Here is a 15,207-nt window from a genome sequence, read left to right as displayed (position 1 = left end):
TTAACTCTTTGCATGCTGGGTAATTTGACGTTTGCTAAAATGTCGTCTGCTGAATTTCTAAAATTAGCATTTTCTTCGATTTTTTTCAAAGAATACTATCAGAATAGCAAACAGTTTGGATCCTGATGAGACGCCACGTTTTGTGGCGTCTCATCTGGATCCAAACTGTTTGCAAAAACCTTCAAAATCCGGTTCCAGCACTCAAAGGGTTAAAGTATTAAAATGCAAAATGTGAACCATCAGCTCTGCTTTGAAATCAAAAGAGAATCAATTAAGCTGCATTTTTCGTTAGGAAGGCTCACATTAGCCAGCTCTGTGAAAAGGGGGCTTAATGCATGTGTGTTAAGTGTCGTCCCAGATAAGCCTGTGCAGTCCACACAAGCTAATCAGGGACGACACTTTCTGCAAAATCTTGATTTTTGCTAAGAAGAGACTTTTTTGAAACGGAAAATATCATAAAAGCGGAAAGTGTCGTCCCTGATCTGGGTTAACAATTAACGCTAACGCATTTAACCCCCTATACCACGCCTCTTATATTTTTCATCATCCTGTCTTGCAGGATCAGCGGCCTCGAGGGGGAAATCCTGGTGCGCAAGAAGGAGCGAGACCTGCGCTCGTTCCGCAAGTACTCGTGCTACATCATGCAGGACGACCACCTGCTGCCCCATCTGTCAGTGGAGGAGGCCATGATGTGCTCGGCCAACCTGAAACTGGAGGAGAAGATGCCCATGTCCGAGAAGGAAAACCTGGTGAGGATTGTTATCCCCCGCCATCGGCGGATGGATATTGTTTTGGCGTTGTCCGTACGTCTCTCCGTCCGTCTGGAGCCATATCTTGGAAGTGCTTTGACGGATTTCATTGAAACTTGGTATGAGTATATATATGGATACCATGATGATGCACGCCAAATGGCATTGTACACCATCTGTTAATAACGGAGTTATGGCCCTTTGTATCTTGAAAAGAATGCTTTTTTGTGTCCAGAAGTATAATGGCGGGGGATATCAATTCAACGAATTTGCTTGTTGGTTTTAATGACTTTGTTCATTCATGACTTTTATTCATTCATAGAATCTCTGAGACAGCAGGTGATGATCATGTTAGAGAAGGAATACTTAGCAGAAAATTTTGTGGTTTTAATGAATTAATTAATTTTAAGCATTCATAGACGGAATACTTGGCGAGATTGTTATGGTTTCGATGATATAAAAAAAAAAAAGCATTCTTAGAAGGACTTCTTTGTGAGAATTGTTTGGTTTCTATTTATCATTTATTACTTTTACGCATTCATAGAAGGAATACTTGGTGAGAATTTGCTAAAATTCATTACCTTTACGCGTTCTTTGAAGGAATATCTTTAGGTAAATTTGTTTTTGTTTTATGTAAGTCATTATTACAAATGTATAAAAATTATTCAAAGGTTTTAAATCAAGCAATAATACTTTTCACCCAATTTTAAGTTAATTTAGGCCAAAATTCCAAAATTCACATGTATAGGTCCAAAAATGGTATGAAAAGCCCTGTTTCTACATAGCAATAGCCATTTGACATTTGTTGTACAGGTGGATGACATACTTGAGACTCTGGGTCTCATGGACCACAAGAAGACTCGTACCAGCAACCTGTCCGGCGGTCAGCGCAAACGCCTCTCCATTGCCTTGGAGATGGTCAACAATCCACCTATCATGTTCTTCGATGAACCAACCAGGTACAGAACAATAACTATATTTTATAAAGATACAGGCCTTGGTTTATATTCTTTCCATCTGATTTGCTCCTTTTTAATGTCAAAATGTTTTAACTTAACTAGATCTTTATACCAATAAAGAGTTGAATTTAACCCTGTAATGGGGGTAGTGCATTTTCCTTCCTTGAGGTTGTTCTTAAATCACACCCTGAGATATTTACTGAGTTTGTAATTTTATGTGACTTAAGATTGCAAAGGTATCATCAAATCATGTAATTGTAGGGAACAACATGTATATTGGGGCTATTTGGGCATAGATCAGTGTCTACAGGAGCTTTCTATAGTTATGTTCTTGATGAACCAACCACTTTTATGTGTGCATATGAGAAAAAGTGAAGATTACATAGTGATCTCCTAAGTGAACAATTCATTGATCAATCATTTTTCTTAAGCATACATAAAGCGGTCAAAATAAGATTAATTTCTCATTACATTTGCTTCAAAATTATGCATTTTGCATTAATCACCATCAATAGTCATTTAACCTTGACTTTTGGTTCCCATGACTGGTATAAATGTTCAACAGAACCTTGTTCTTTGGACTTGAAATACATGTCAGGGATGCATGATCCATGACTTGAAATACATGTCAGGGATGCATGATCCATGACTTGAAATACATGTCAGGGATGGGCATGACCCATGACTTGAAAACATGTCAGGGATGCATGACCCATGACTTGAAATACATGTCAGGGATGCATGACCCATGCTTCTGTTAAGCAGTAATGGTGTTTTTTAATCACTTACACAAATATGTGTTGTATTTCAGTGGTTTGGACAGCTCTTCCTGTTTCCAGTGTCTGTCACTGTTAAAGAGCCTGGCAGCAGGGGGTCGCACCATCATATGTACCATCCACCAGCCCAGTGCCAAGCTCTTCATGATGTTTGACCATGTGAGTGGAATTGCAACAATGTTCTACCATTTGTGTTGACAAACAAAATGTGCTGTGAAACTGCAGCTTATTTTCAAAGTATTGACATAGATAATTAATGTTTGTTTATAATGTTTGACCATGTAAGTGGACTTGCACGGAAATTTAAGTTGACCAAAAAAATGTGCCTGTGTTTTTTTATAATTTTTGGGAAGAGGTAGAGGCCTTTGGATTAAAAAAAACACGATTGTGTTGTTTTGACTAAAATTGGTTTGTTTGTTTTTAAATTTGTCCTACAAATATTAACACATTGAGAGGCTGCGAACTTGCCATCATCACCCGATGCTGCATTGCCTGGGGAAAGTTTAAGAAGCTCCTACCAATATTGACTTCGAAGCATGTTTCCCTTAAAATCCGTGGCAACGTGTTCAATGCTTGTGTCCGTTCTGCCATGTTACATGGTAGTGAAGCGTGGGCACCATCCGCTTCTGATCTACAACGACTTCGTAGAAACGACAGAGCAATGGCCCGCTGGATTTGCGGCATCAAACCTGACGACGGAGTCCACACTGACATTCTGTATGGCAAACTAGAGATACCAGAAGTCACTGCATCACTGAGAGCCAGACGCCTGAGGTGGTATGGGCATGTCGAGCGTGCCACCTCTTGCATCAATTCAATCTCGAAGATGGCCATTCCTGGTGCTAGAGGTAGAGGGAGACCAAGAAAATCGTGGTCTGACTGTATTAAGGATGACCTGCACACCTGTGGCATGGTTGACACTGACCCACAGAACAGAGGAGCGTGGAAATCAGGGGTTAGATGCTCTAGCCGCCTGCTGCCTACCCCAACTACTGGGACTAATCCCGCAGCAGATGACAAATAAACTCAGGATCAAGTCAAGTCAAGTCAAGTGAGAATAGAAGTGTTTTTAACATTGTATATGTTAAGATTTAACCCATAACGATGGACAGGAAGATAACATGATCGAATGATGAACTTCTTTTAAAACAAAAGATAGATATGAGGAGTGTTTGCAATGTTTTTTTCATTGTTACATCACTTTTTTGTGATCACAAGACAATGCGACGGCAGTGATACGACTGAAATACTGTTTAAAACAGGAAAAAAAAAACTTCTAGAACAACAATAACAAAGGAAATCTTCCTTATTCTTTCCACAGCTGTACATGCTTGCACTAAATCTTGCCCATTGTTTCCACAGCTGTACATGCTTGCAGTAAATTTTGCCCATTATTTCCACAGCTGTTCATGCTTGCAGTAAATTTTGCCCATTATTTCCACAGCTGTTCATGCTTGCCAATGGGGAGTGTGTGAATTCTTTCCACAGCTGTACATGCTTGCACTAAATCTTGCCAATTGTTTCCACAGCTGTACATGCTTGCAGCAAATCTTGCCCATTGTTTTCAGAGCTGTACATGCTTGCAGTAAATTTAGCCCATTGTTTTCACAGCTGTACATGCTTGCAATAAATCTTGCCCATTGTTTTCACAGCTGTAAATGCTTGCAGTAAATTTTGCCCATTATTTCCACAGCTGTTCATGCTTGCCAATGGGGAGTGTGTGTATGGGGGCGGTATCAAGCACCTGCTGCCGTACTTCAAGTCCCTGGGTATGGAGTGCCCTGCCTATCACAACCCTGCAGACTATGGTAAGGGTCCATTGTGTCCACTCCATTTGTGTGTGTTTGTATGTTATTTTAATAAAGTTTATGAGGCCCTTTGCGCATGAGGCTAGGTATAAAGAGTCTTCCTTATGTTTGTTTTGCAATTGTTACATCATACAATTTTCAATGTCTGAGGCTGCATTATGTAAGGACCGGGAATGTGTCCCTGCACTCGTACCTTATTTACATGCAAGTCTCAGAAAGTTGGGGCGAAGTTTTAATTAAAGCTGTGATTTCCAGCATTTTAGTTGTTACTGAAAAGATTTTCAATTTTGGTGTACCATTTTAGGGGGGGGGGGGGGGGGGGGGGGGTGGGGGGGGGGGGGGCGGTGGTAAACCCACTGTACATGCAGTATGGTGACCAGCAACCAACTGACATGTTTCCGGGAAAGGGGATTGAACCCTGGTTGCTTAGTTGAAAGTGCATGAACTAACAGCCACTGCACTAAAGGACAGCTTTTTGACTCCCATTTACTGTGAAGCAAATATTATGAATCACACTATATTTGGGTGAATGTTCATGGCTCCGCTCAACCACGAAGTCAAATGTTCAATGAACCTTAACATCTGAATGTTTTGTCAGACATTTTCAATAAGAATACACTAATTAATGATCCAATGAATATTCTTGGCATGCATTAAAGGGATCTTTTCATGTTTTGGTAAATTGACAAAATTAAAAAAAGTTGTTTCAGATTGGCAAATTTTCGTTTAAGTTATGATATTTGTGAGGAAACAGTAATACTGAACATTTACCATGGTCTAATATAGCCATTATATGCATCTTTTGACGATTTAAAAACCTGAAAATTATAAGCGTTGCAACGCGAAACGATTGAATAATTTGGAGAGTTCTGTTGTTGTCGTTTAATTTTGTGAAACTACGAAGATTGCTTATATATAAAGTATAAAATACGTCTTTCATAAATACTTGGCATGATGGCCGAGTGGTCTAATTGCTTTTTACTCCAGGACTCCGGGGGTCGCTGGTTCGAGCCCTGATGCGGTCTTCTTTTTTTTTTCCTTTTATTAGTTTTATTCTGGAATTTTTACTGGAGCTTTTTAGATCCAATGTTTACATTTAGCAATATAAAGCATTTAATGACAAACTTCAAAACATGCCAAAATCTGTGAAAAGGCCCCTTTAAGGCCAGTTTTTCCTGAATGAAATTCATTTGTTTTCAGTGATGGAGGTAGCGTCGGGCGAGGCGGGAGAAGACAAAGTCAAACAGCTTGTGGCGTCCGTTAGGTCTGGCAACATGGACAAGTTTGTGGCCAGTCAGGCACAGGCGTCGTCAAACAGGTAAGCAGGTGTAAAGTTGAACAAACATGCATATTTTTACAACAGCCTGCATTTTGTTACAAAACCTTAACTGGCCATTGGAAATTTAAATCATAATAAAACACACTGTTTTTATTAGTTCACCCAAGTAAAAATTTCTCCTAGTAATCTATTATGGTCAGTCTATGTCCTTTTTCCTTTGGCATGTGTTGTGCAGTCATCAATTTTTTACTTGTTTCCTCTCCAGACGCCTAATTGTTTATTTCATTCACAATGTTTATGTTAATAATATCCAGGGCAAGTTGGAGTCTTTTCAGATGTCAAATTTTATCAAAACCTTGTTACCACTCTAAAGGCAATATTTATTACCCTATGTTGATGAATTTGCATCAGAATGCTTATCTTGAAAATATCTAGACAGAGATTGATCTGGTTCTCATGTGTCATAAAACTAGGTCACCAGGTCAAATCTTACTAAAAAATGATGCAACTTTACAAGCCACATTAATGGCTCGATCTTGATGAAACTTTGTAAGATGATTCCCTTTGACAGTATCTTTGCTGAGTTGGGATTTTGCTCATGTGGGCTGGAAACTGAATGGCTGGATACAATGTAAGAAAACCTTGTTGCCACTGTAGAGGCCACATTTATGGATCGATCATGATGAAACATGGTCAGAATTTGTACCTTATAATATCAAGGCTATATTTGAAGCTGGGGTAAAAAGCTAGGTTATCAGGTCAAGTCTTGTCAAACGGTGTCCCTTGAACTCTGGTGAGCAATTCAGGGCCGTCATGGTCTTCTTGATTTATTTAGGGACAAATGTTGTTTTATTAAACAGGTTGAAACAAATCTCAACAAAAAGTATGTCCATAATATTTGTAAATAGATGTTTTGTCCAAAAATTTGCTAGCAACATACCAAAGTTGACTTACTGTCTAAAATAACAATAAATATACTTGTGAAACTGGACAATTCAAAGAGTAAATGATAAAAATAATAATACTGATAATAACAATGATTATAATTTAATATTAGTGTGTATGAAAATAATTGAAGTAAACAACAAAAATAATAATAACAATGATATTGTATATACAAATAATAAAAGTAAATAATTATAAAAATAAAAATAACAATCATAGTAATAAAGCAGTGACAGAAACACCCATGTGTATTTAGGACTTCCAAGAGCAGCATGTCTTCAATAGCCGAGGCCCCAGAGATTGATGTAGATCCCTCGGAGAACGATCATCTGCTTACAACCAGGAACGACACCACCTACGTACCTGGCGAACACTTCCTCTCCTGCAATGAGAAAAGCTCCGTAAGTGGGATTTGAAGTTTGATTGGGTGGGATTCAGAATTTGGAAGTGATTTTTGGGGGATTCAGAATTAGTACATGATTTTTTGGGATTCAAGATAGAGTTTTATGGTGAAACTCTCTTTAAGTTGTTTTTAGCTCGGCTGTTTTCGGAGAAAACCTGAGATATTGTTATAGCCAGCTCATTGTGTCGTCCGCCGTCCACGTCATGCTAAAACCTTGACATTTTGCTCTAAAATCTAAGTGCTTGCTCCTATAACTTTGAAACTTCATATGTAGATGCACCCTGATGAGTTCTACACGCCACACCCATTTTTGGGTCACTAGGTCAAAAATTGCATTATGATTTACATTTGTTGTAGGATTTTTATTTAGGTAGCCTTCTCTGGGATTAATTAGGAAATTAAGTGTTTTGTCGTTTATTTGTATAGTAATAGAGTGTTTATCAAGAGAGTTGATTGAGAGTATTGATAGTGGCATACATGTTAATCTGGAACGGTTTCAAGATAAGGTTCAAAGTCATTAGGAGGAAGTTTAAAATAGTATACAAAGAGTTCAAATATTAGCTGCAAACACTTCCAATTATCATTTAAGCATTTTGGCTGATTTTAAAGACTTTATTGGGTCATATTCCCAATGGCAAAAAGTGTCTTTGTATTTGGAATTAACTGTACCGGGGTATTATGAAAGTTTTATCATCAAAAGTTAACCATTTATATATAAAAACTTGAAACTTGTATTCCCCCAGTTTTGATAAAATTGACGCTTAGCTTTCTAATTTCTTGGGCATGGGTCATAATCCCCTCATTTTAGACGCGAGGTGCATGTAATCATAGTGGAGTTAACATTTTCGTGGCATATACCTGTTCATTGTTTGAAAAAACATTTACCATTGGTTTTAAAAGCTACAGAAAATACAGTGGGACCATAATATGAACAATTTTACTTTAATTTACAATTTTCTTGGCCAGGAAATTGCGTCGACTTCATCAAGAGCTAGTACACCTAGTTCTGAATCTGGCAACAAGGTTTGTACGCATTAGTTTGGTTGTATGTTTCCATGATAACCAGCTTTTCGAGCACGACTTCAGTTATTCGTTTCTGTGCTTTTGTAGTCTTTAAGCCTCTCTTCACTGTTAATCTGTTAATCTTGTTTTGATGTGATTATCTCCCACTGTGAATCAAAAGTATGTGTTTGTTTTTTTAGACTCTTTTGTTGATAATTTTGATGATTTTGACATCCAAGTCTTATAAAGCGTTACTGATTCAGTGTTGGCAATCACTGTATCAGTGACCACTTTTTGCATACTTTGTAACTACAATAAAAAATGATAATAATACAAATCAATGTACCCCTTTGTTTTATCTGTAAAATATTTTTGACTCATTTAGATGTCCTATATTCTTTTAACAGATTGGTAGTGTCCTCTACAAAAGTGCCTTAAATGTATTAAATGGAATTAATAATTTTAATGATCTATTTATAGGGAAAACATTTTCAACATCATTTAAATACTAGACTTTGAAAACTATTTGGAATCCTACAGGAATTGGAAACTTTTAAATAAGTGTTCTTGTTTGGATTTTATTTGATTGTATTTTGACAATCGGTGGGTTTTTAGTCCCAGGCTGTTGATTATTAACCCTTTGCATGCTGGGAAATTTGTCGTCTGCTAAAATGTCGTCTGCAGAATTTCTAAAATTAGCATTTTCTTCTATTTTTTTCAAAGAATACTATCAGAATAGCAAACAGTTTGGATCCTGATGAGACGTCACGTTCTGTGGCGTCTCATCTGGATCCAAACTGTTTGCAAAGGCCTTTAAAATTCAGTTCCAGCACTGAAAGGGTTAATGACTTATGCACCTGTTCTGTACGGTTGTTTGTGTATATTGCTTTTAAACTTCAAAATTGAAGGCTTGAATTAATAGTGGCAGATTTGATGTGCTACATGCATGATAAATCTACATGTAACATGCATGAAAAATCTACATGTACCATGCATGTTTGCTTAAGTGAAGTGTGTCAACAAAATTCTGCTTGAAATAAAAAATGATTTAAATTTGATCAATTTTAAGATTGATTTAAAATAAGTGTCCTTCAAGTGAAGTTGAATTTATATTAATGTCTTTTTTGGAAACTGCATGACAGAAATGCTTATAGACAGAATGACATGATATTAAAAATAAAATTTCAGTGTTTAAGATGAGGTCTAATGACACAAATGTGCATATAGGACAAAAATCTACTTATCTGATTTACTGGTTTAATGCTTGACTCTTTATCAGTAAAAATATGTTTTATGCCTTTAATGGACATTCAATGTGTGTCATTGACACTATTGATGTTGAACCTTTGAACTTTGGGCTATGATCTATAAATGTGTGGACTTTAGCAGTCATGGAACAAAATAGAAAAGAAATAATATTTTATTCCCGGGGGTTAGCGAGGGCAATCAATATAATGTTCATCCATGAAGGCCTACATGTAATTAAAATCTTAAGAAGCAAACCAAATCAATATTGAACAACTTTAACAGTTGAACTTTATAAAAATAGAATATGCTAAGACCCAATTTTATTGAAATGAAATCCTTTTGTTTGCTCAATTATTTTTTAATTGTAAAGATCAGAAAACCTCGCAAAAGAGGTCGGGTTCGGTTGACCGTTAAGTTTAATGGCTGGCCCGGGTCACTCAAAACTTTAACAGCCATTTGAGGTAACAGTCTCTTAAAATCAGACCGAAGTGAAATTAATTTGAAATAAATGATATAATACAGAATATGCAAATTATTCGAGCATATGCAAATTTGCCTTCACATGAATACATTTATTTCAATAAATGCTTATATTAAAGGGATAAAAGACACATTTATGACTTGATCCAAGAATTATGGCTAATAGCTTAACTGGTTGTGAAAGTTTTGAGTAAACAGATCTAGGTGTCAATTTTTGAAGCTATTTAACATCATGTTATGTAAAGATGTTTGATTTTATCCCTATGCTACAATCCAACTATCACATTTGGCGCCACAATAGAAATTGGGGTCTAATAGTCAGAAACATTAAAGGTCACCTGAACATTACCACTTTTGTGATGTCATTATATCTAGTCAGTGGATAGTATAAAAGTCTCAGACTGGAGATATTAAAAATATGATTTACCCTTTCCCACTCAGAAGCAAAGTGACATTTTTTTATATGCAAACATCATAAAACCAGAACAGCCTGCAAGTAACTCGCAGTCTGTTCAGGTTTAATGCTGTTTGCTGCTCATCAGTAACTTAGGGTTGAAAATGAAGCCTGTAAAACTTGAATTTTGTAAGAAATGTATTTAATTAAATTTTTCTTTTTTGATTGGACTACAACTGCGTCAAAAGACGTATCTAAGTGGTAAAGTGTTTAGCACAGACCTTACTTTAGATTGATCATATTCTTTTTAATCTTTGCATGTAGAATGTACACTGCAAGAGTGATGCAAAATTAAAACCATCCTAATTCATTTGTTTTGATTTGTATTCCAATTTGTCTCGTTACAAATAGTGCTTGCATGACAAATAGTGCTTGCATGGCATGTGAGTAGAAAATGTTATGTTTCATAGATTTTGTAATTAAGAAGGGTACATACTACATAATGCTGTGACTCAGTCTTAAGATTGTGTTTAATGATACATGTATGTGTCCTAAAACATATACCTTCACCTTTTTCTTAGAACTTTTTTCAAAATCCTTACTCCATTAAATGAATAACATTAAATACATCACCATTTGGCAGATACTTTTTGTTATCTTACTATTTACAGTGTGAAATTGTATGAATCCTTTTTATTTGTTACCTTTTGAAAAAAATTATATAATGAAAATTGCATATTACTTTTATATTTATTTTAAAATGTTTGTTGATAATATATGTAGATCTAGATATTATTACATGTATTGCCAAGCATAATCATACCTTACAAAATCAGAACTCCTTATTATTATCCTCCATCAAAGGCATAGTGATATAGAATTGGCGTTGTCCATACATTTTTCTGTCAGTCTGTCCGTCAGTCTGTCACAAAATTTGCGGGGAATATTAATTCAACAATTTGCTTGTTCAATTTGCATTTGAAGCCAAATGCAAGTTCATTTTTAGCTCATCTATTTTTTGAAAAAAAATTATGAGCTATTGTCATCACCTTGGCGTCGGCGTCGGCGTTGGCGTCGGCGTCCGGTTAAGTTTTGCGTTTAGGTCCACTTTTCTCAGAATGTATCAATGCTATTGCATTCAAACTTGATACACTTACTAACTATCATGAGGGGACTGGGCAGGCAAAGTTAGATAACTCTGGCGTGCATTTTGACAGAATTATGTGCCCTTTTTATACGCCCGTATAAAATACGGGACGTATTATGTGAAACCCCTTGGCGGGCGGCGGGCGGGCGGCGGGCGGGCGGCGGGCGGCGGGCGGCGGGCGGAAGGCATCACTTTGTCCGGACTCTAATTCAAATTGTATTCATCCGATCTTCACCAAACTTGGTCAGCAGTTGCATCTAGTTGATATCTAGGCCAAGTTCGAATATGGGTCATGCCGGGTCAAAAACTAGGTCATAGGGTCAATAAGTGCATTTTCAAAGGGGCCACTTTGTCCGGACTCTATTTCAAATTGTATTCATCCGATCTTCACCAAACTTGGTCAGCAGTTGCATCTAGTTGATATCTAGGCCAAGTTCGAATATGGGTCATGCCGGGTCAAAAACTAGGTCATAGGGTCAATAAGTGCATTTTCAAAGGGGCCACTTTGTCCGGACTCTATTTCAAATTGTATTCATCCGATCTTCACCAAACTTGGTCAGCAGTTGCATCTAGTTGATATCTAGGCCAAGTTCGAATATGGGTCATGCCGGGTCAAAAACTAGGTCATAGGGTCAATAAGTGCATTTTCAAAGGGGCCACTTTGTCCGGACTCTATTTCAAATTGTATTCATCCGATCTTCACCAAACTTGGTCAGCAGTTGCATCTAGTTGATATCTAGGCCAAGTTCGAATATGGGTCATGCCGGGTCAAAAACTAGGTCATAGGGTCAATAAGTGCATTTTCAAAGGGGCCACTTTGTCCGGACTCTATTTCAAATTGTATTCATCCGATCTTCACCAAACTTGGTCAGCAGTTGCATCTAGTTGATATATAGGCCAAGTTCGAATATGGGTCATGCCGGGTCAAAAACTAGGTCATAGGGTCAATTAGTGCATTTTCAACGGCGCCACTTTGTCCGGACTCTAATTCAAATTGTATTCATCCGATCTTCACCAAATTTGGTCAGAAGTTGTGTCTAGATGATATGTAGGTCAAGTTCAAATATGGGTCATGCCGGGTCAAAAACTAGGTCACGAGGTTACTTAGTGCATTTCAAGCATTTAGCATGGTGTCCGCTCTCTAATTGAAGTAGTTTTCATCTGATCTTCACCTAATTTGGTCAGAAGTTGTGTCTAGATGATATGTAGGTCAAGTTTGAACATGGGTCATGCCGGGTCAAAAACGAGGTCACATAGTGCATTTCAAGCATTAAGCATGTTGTCCGCTCTTTAATTGAAGTAGTTTTCATCTGATCTTCACCAAATTTAGTCAGATGTTACATCTAAGTGATATCTAGGTCAAGTTCAAATATGGGTCATGCCGGGTCAATAACTAGGTCTTGAGGACACTTTCAAGCATTGAGCATGGTGTCCAAAACCCTCGAACGGGCGTATCTTGTGACAGTTTGGCACTCTTGTTATACTTAAAAAATTGAAAATTTTGGTTAAGTTTTGCGTTTAGTTCCACTTTTCTCAGTAAGTATCAATGCTATTGCATTCAAACTTGGTACACTTACTTACTATCATGAGGGGACTGGGCAGGCAAAGTTAGATAACTCTGGCATGCATTTTGACAGAATTATGTGCCCTTTTTATACTTAGAAAATTGACAATTTTGGTTAAGTTTTGTGTTTAGGTCCATTTTATTCCTTAAGCATCAAAGCTATTGCTTTCATACTTGCAACACTTACTAACTATCATAAGGGGACTGTGCAGGCAAAGTAATGTAACTCTGACTGGCATTTTGACAGAATTATGTGCCCTTTTTATACTTAGAAAATTGAAAATTTGATTAAGTTTTGTGTTTAGGTCCACTTTATTCCTACAGTATCAAAGCTATTGCTTTCATACTTGCAAGATTTATGAACTATCATAAGGGGACCGTGCAGGCAAAGTTATGTAACTCTGACTGGCATTTGGACGGAATTATGGGCCCTTTATACTTAGAAAATTGAAAATTTGGTTAAGATTTATGTTTTGGTCCACTTTACCCCTAAAGTATCATAGATATTGCTTTCATACTTGGAACACTCACAAACTATCATAAGGGTACAGTAAAAGGACAAGTTGCATAACTCTGGTTGTCATTGTTACGGAATTATGGCCCTTTTTTGACTTAGTAACTTTTAATATATGGTTAAATTTTGTGTTTCGATCCACTTTACTTCTTAAGTATCAAGGCTATTGCTTTCAAACTTCAAATACTTACATGCTATCATGAGGTTACTGTACCTGGCAACTTGAATTTTACTTTGACCTTTGAATGACCTTGACTCTCAAGGTCAAATTATTAAATTTTGCTAAAATTGCCATAACTTCTTTATTTATGATTAGATTTGATGAAACTACTCTTACCTGACATACCACAATAGACTCCACCCAAACCATCCCCCGTGCCCTCCCCCCCCTCCCCCCCTCCCCCCCCCCTATTTTTTTTTTTTTTTTTTTTTTTTTTTTTTTTAAGATCATCTCACAAATGACCACCACACCTTCACACTATACCCCCCCCCACCCCGCCACCCCACCCCCCCCACCCCACCCCCCCCACCCCACCCCCCCACCCCCCCCACCCCACCCACCCCCAATTTTTTTTTTTGAATTTTTTTTTTTTTTTTTTTTTTAAGATCATCTCACAAATTACCACCACACCCTCACACTATACCCCCCCCATTTTTTTTTTTAAAACGGTTATGTTTGAAATACCGTCCAACCATCGCACCCAAACCCCCCCCCCCCACCCCCCCCCCCCCCCCCCCCCCCCCCCCCCCCCCCCCCCCCCCCCGCCGATCGCCCCCCCCCAAACCCCCCCCCCTCTCCCCCCCGATTTTTTTTTTTTTTTTTTTTTTTCACTTTTTGGAAGATAATGTAATAAATGTCCACAACCCCACACTATACACCCCTCTTCACTCCACTCCTCCCTCCTTTGTGATTGAAAATGAGAGTCCCTTTACCTTTAAAAAGAAAATAGATGAGCGGTCTGCACCCGCAAGGCGGTGCTCTTGTTTAAACTCTTGTGACAATTTGGAAATAAGCATAACAATTTTAAGGTTAAGAAGTGGATAGTAGAAAACTATTGAATATATTTTAATTGGCGAATATGATAATCAGCTTTTTTGTGTTCTTCTGTGTTATCTTTATATATATATATTTTTATGCCCCGATAGGGTGACATATAGCAGTTGAACTGTCCGTTCAGTATGTCAGTATGTCTTGTAGTCCGTCCGTCTGTCCGAAAACTTTAATGGTCATAACATTTTCAATATTTAAGATAGCAACTTGTTATTTGGCATGCATGTGCATCTCATGGAGCTGCACATTTTGAGTGGTGAAAGGTAAAGGTCAAGGTCATCCTTAAAGGTCAAATGTCTAATATATGGCGTCTGTCCGTCCGAAAACTTTAACATTGGCCGTAATTTTTTCGATATTGACAATAGCAACTTGATATTTGGCATGCACGTGTATCTCACGGAGCTGCACATTTTGAGTGGTGAAAGATAAAGGTCAAAGTCATCATTGAAGGTCAAATGTCAAATATATGGCGTCTTTCCGTCCGTCCGAAAACTTTAACATTGGCCATAAGTTTTTCAATATTGAGGATAGCAACTTGATATTTGGCATGCATGTGTATCTCATGGAGCTGCACCTTTTGAGTGGTGAAAGGTCAAGGTCATCCTTCAAGGTCAAATATTGCAATATTGAAAATAACAACTCAATATTTGGCATTCATGCATATCTCATAGAGCTGCACATTTTGAGTGGTGAAGGGTCAAGGTCATCCGTCAAGGTCAAAGGTCAAATTTTGCAATATTGAAGATAGCAACTCGATATTTGGCATGCATGTGTATCATATCTCATGGAGCTGCACATTTTGAATGGTGAAATGTTAATGTCAAGGTCATCCTTTAAGGTCAAAGGTCAACATTTTTCAATATTGAAGATAGCATCTCGATATTTGGC

The 15,207-nt window shown here is 37.6% G+C and overlaps 1 protein-coding gene across 2 annotated transcripts in view; it reads left to right on the top strand.

Moving 5' to 3' along the window:
- Positions 1-15,207, top strand: part of LOC127881546 (ATP-binding cassette sub-family G member 1-like) — a 64,442-nt gene that overhangs the window by 33,612 nt on the left and 15,623 nt on the right. The window contains exons 3-9 of one of the 2 annotated variants that reach the window (XM_052429520.1): positions 560-749; positions 1,563-1,708; positions 2,520-2,643; positions 4,178-4,292; positions 5,493-5,610; positions 6,773-6,917; positions 7,886-7,942. In XM_052429520.1, the coding sequence (XP_052285480.1) occupies positions 560-749; positions 1,563-1,708; positions 2,520-2,643; positions 4,178-4,292; positions 5,493-5,610; positions 6,773-6,917; positions 7,886-7,942 (895 nt within the window). The remainder of the gene's footprint in view (positions 1-559; positions 750-1,562; positions 1,709-2,519; positions 2,644-4,177; positions 4,293-5,492; positions 5,611-6,772; positions 6,918-7,885; positions 7,943-15,207) is intronic. The other variant, XM_052429521.1, reaches the window with a different exon arrangement.

Source organism: Dreissena polymorpha, chromosome 5 (assembly GCF_020536995.1).
Source record: "Dreissena polymorpha isolate Duluth1 chromosome 5, UMN_Dpol_1.0, whole genome shotgun sequence".
Taxonomy (NCBI): domain Eukaryota; kingdom Metazoa; phylum Mollusca; class Bivalvia; order Myida; family Dreissenidae; genus Dreissena; species Dreissena polymorpha.
The sequence above is the reverse complement of the archived record's forward strand: the minus strand, read 5'-3'. Positions and strand labels throughout refer to the sequence as shown.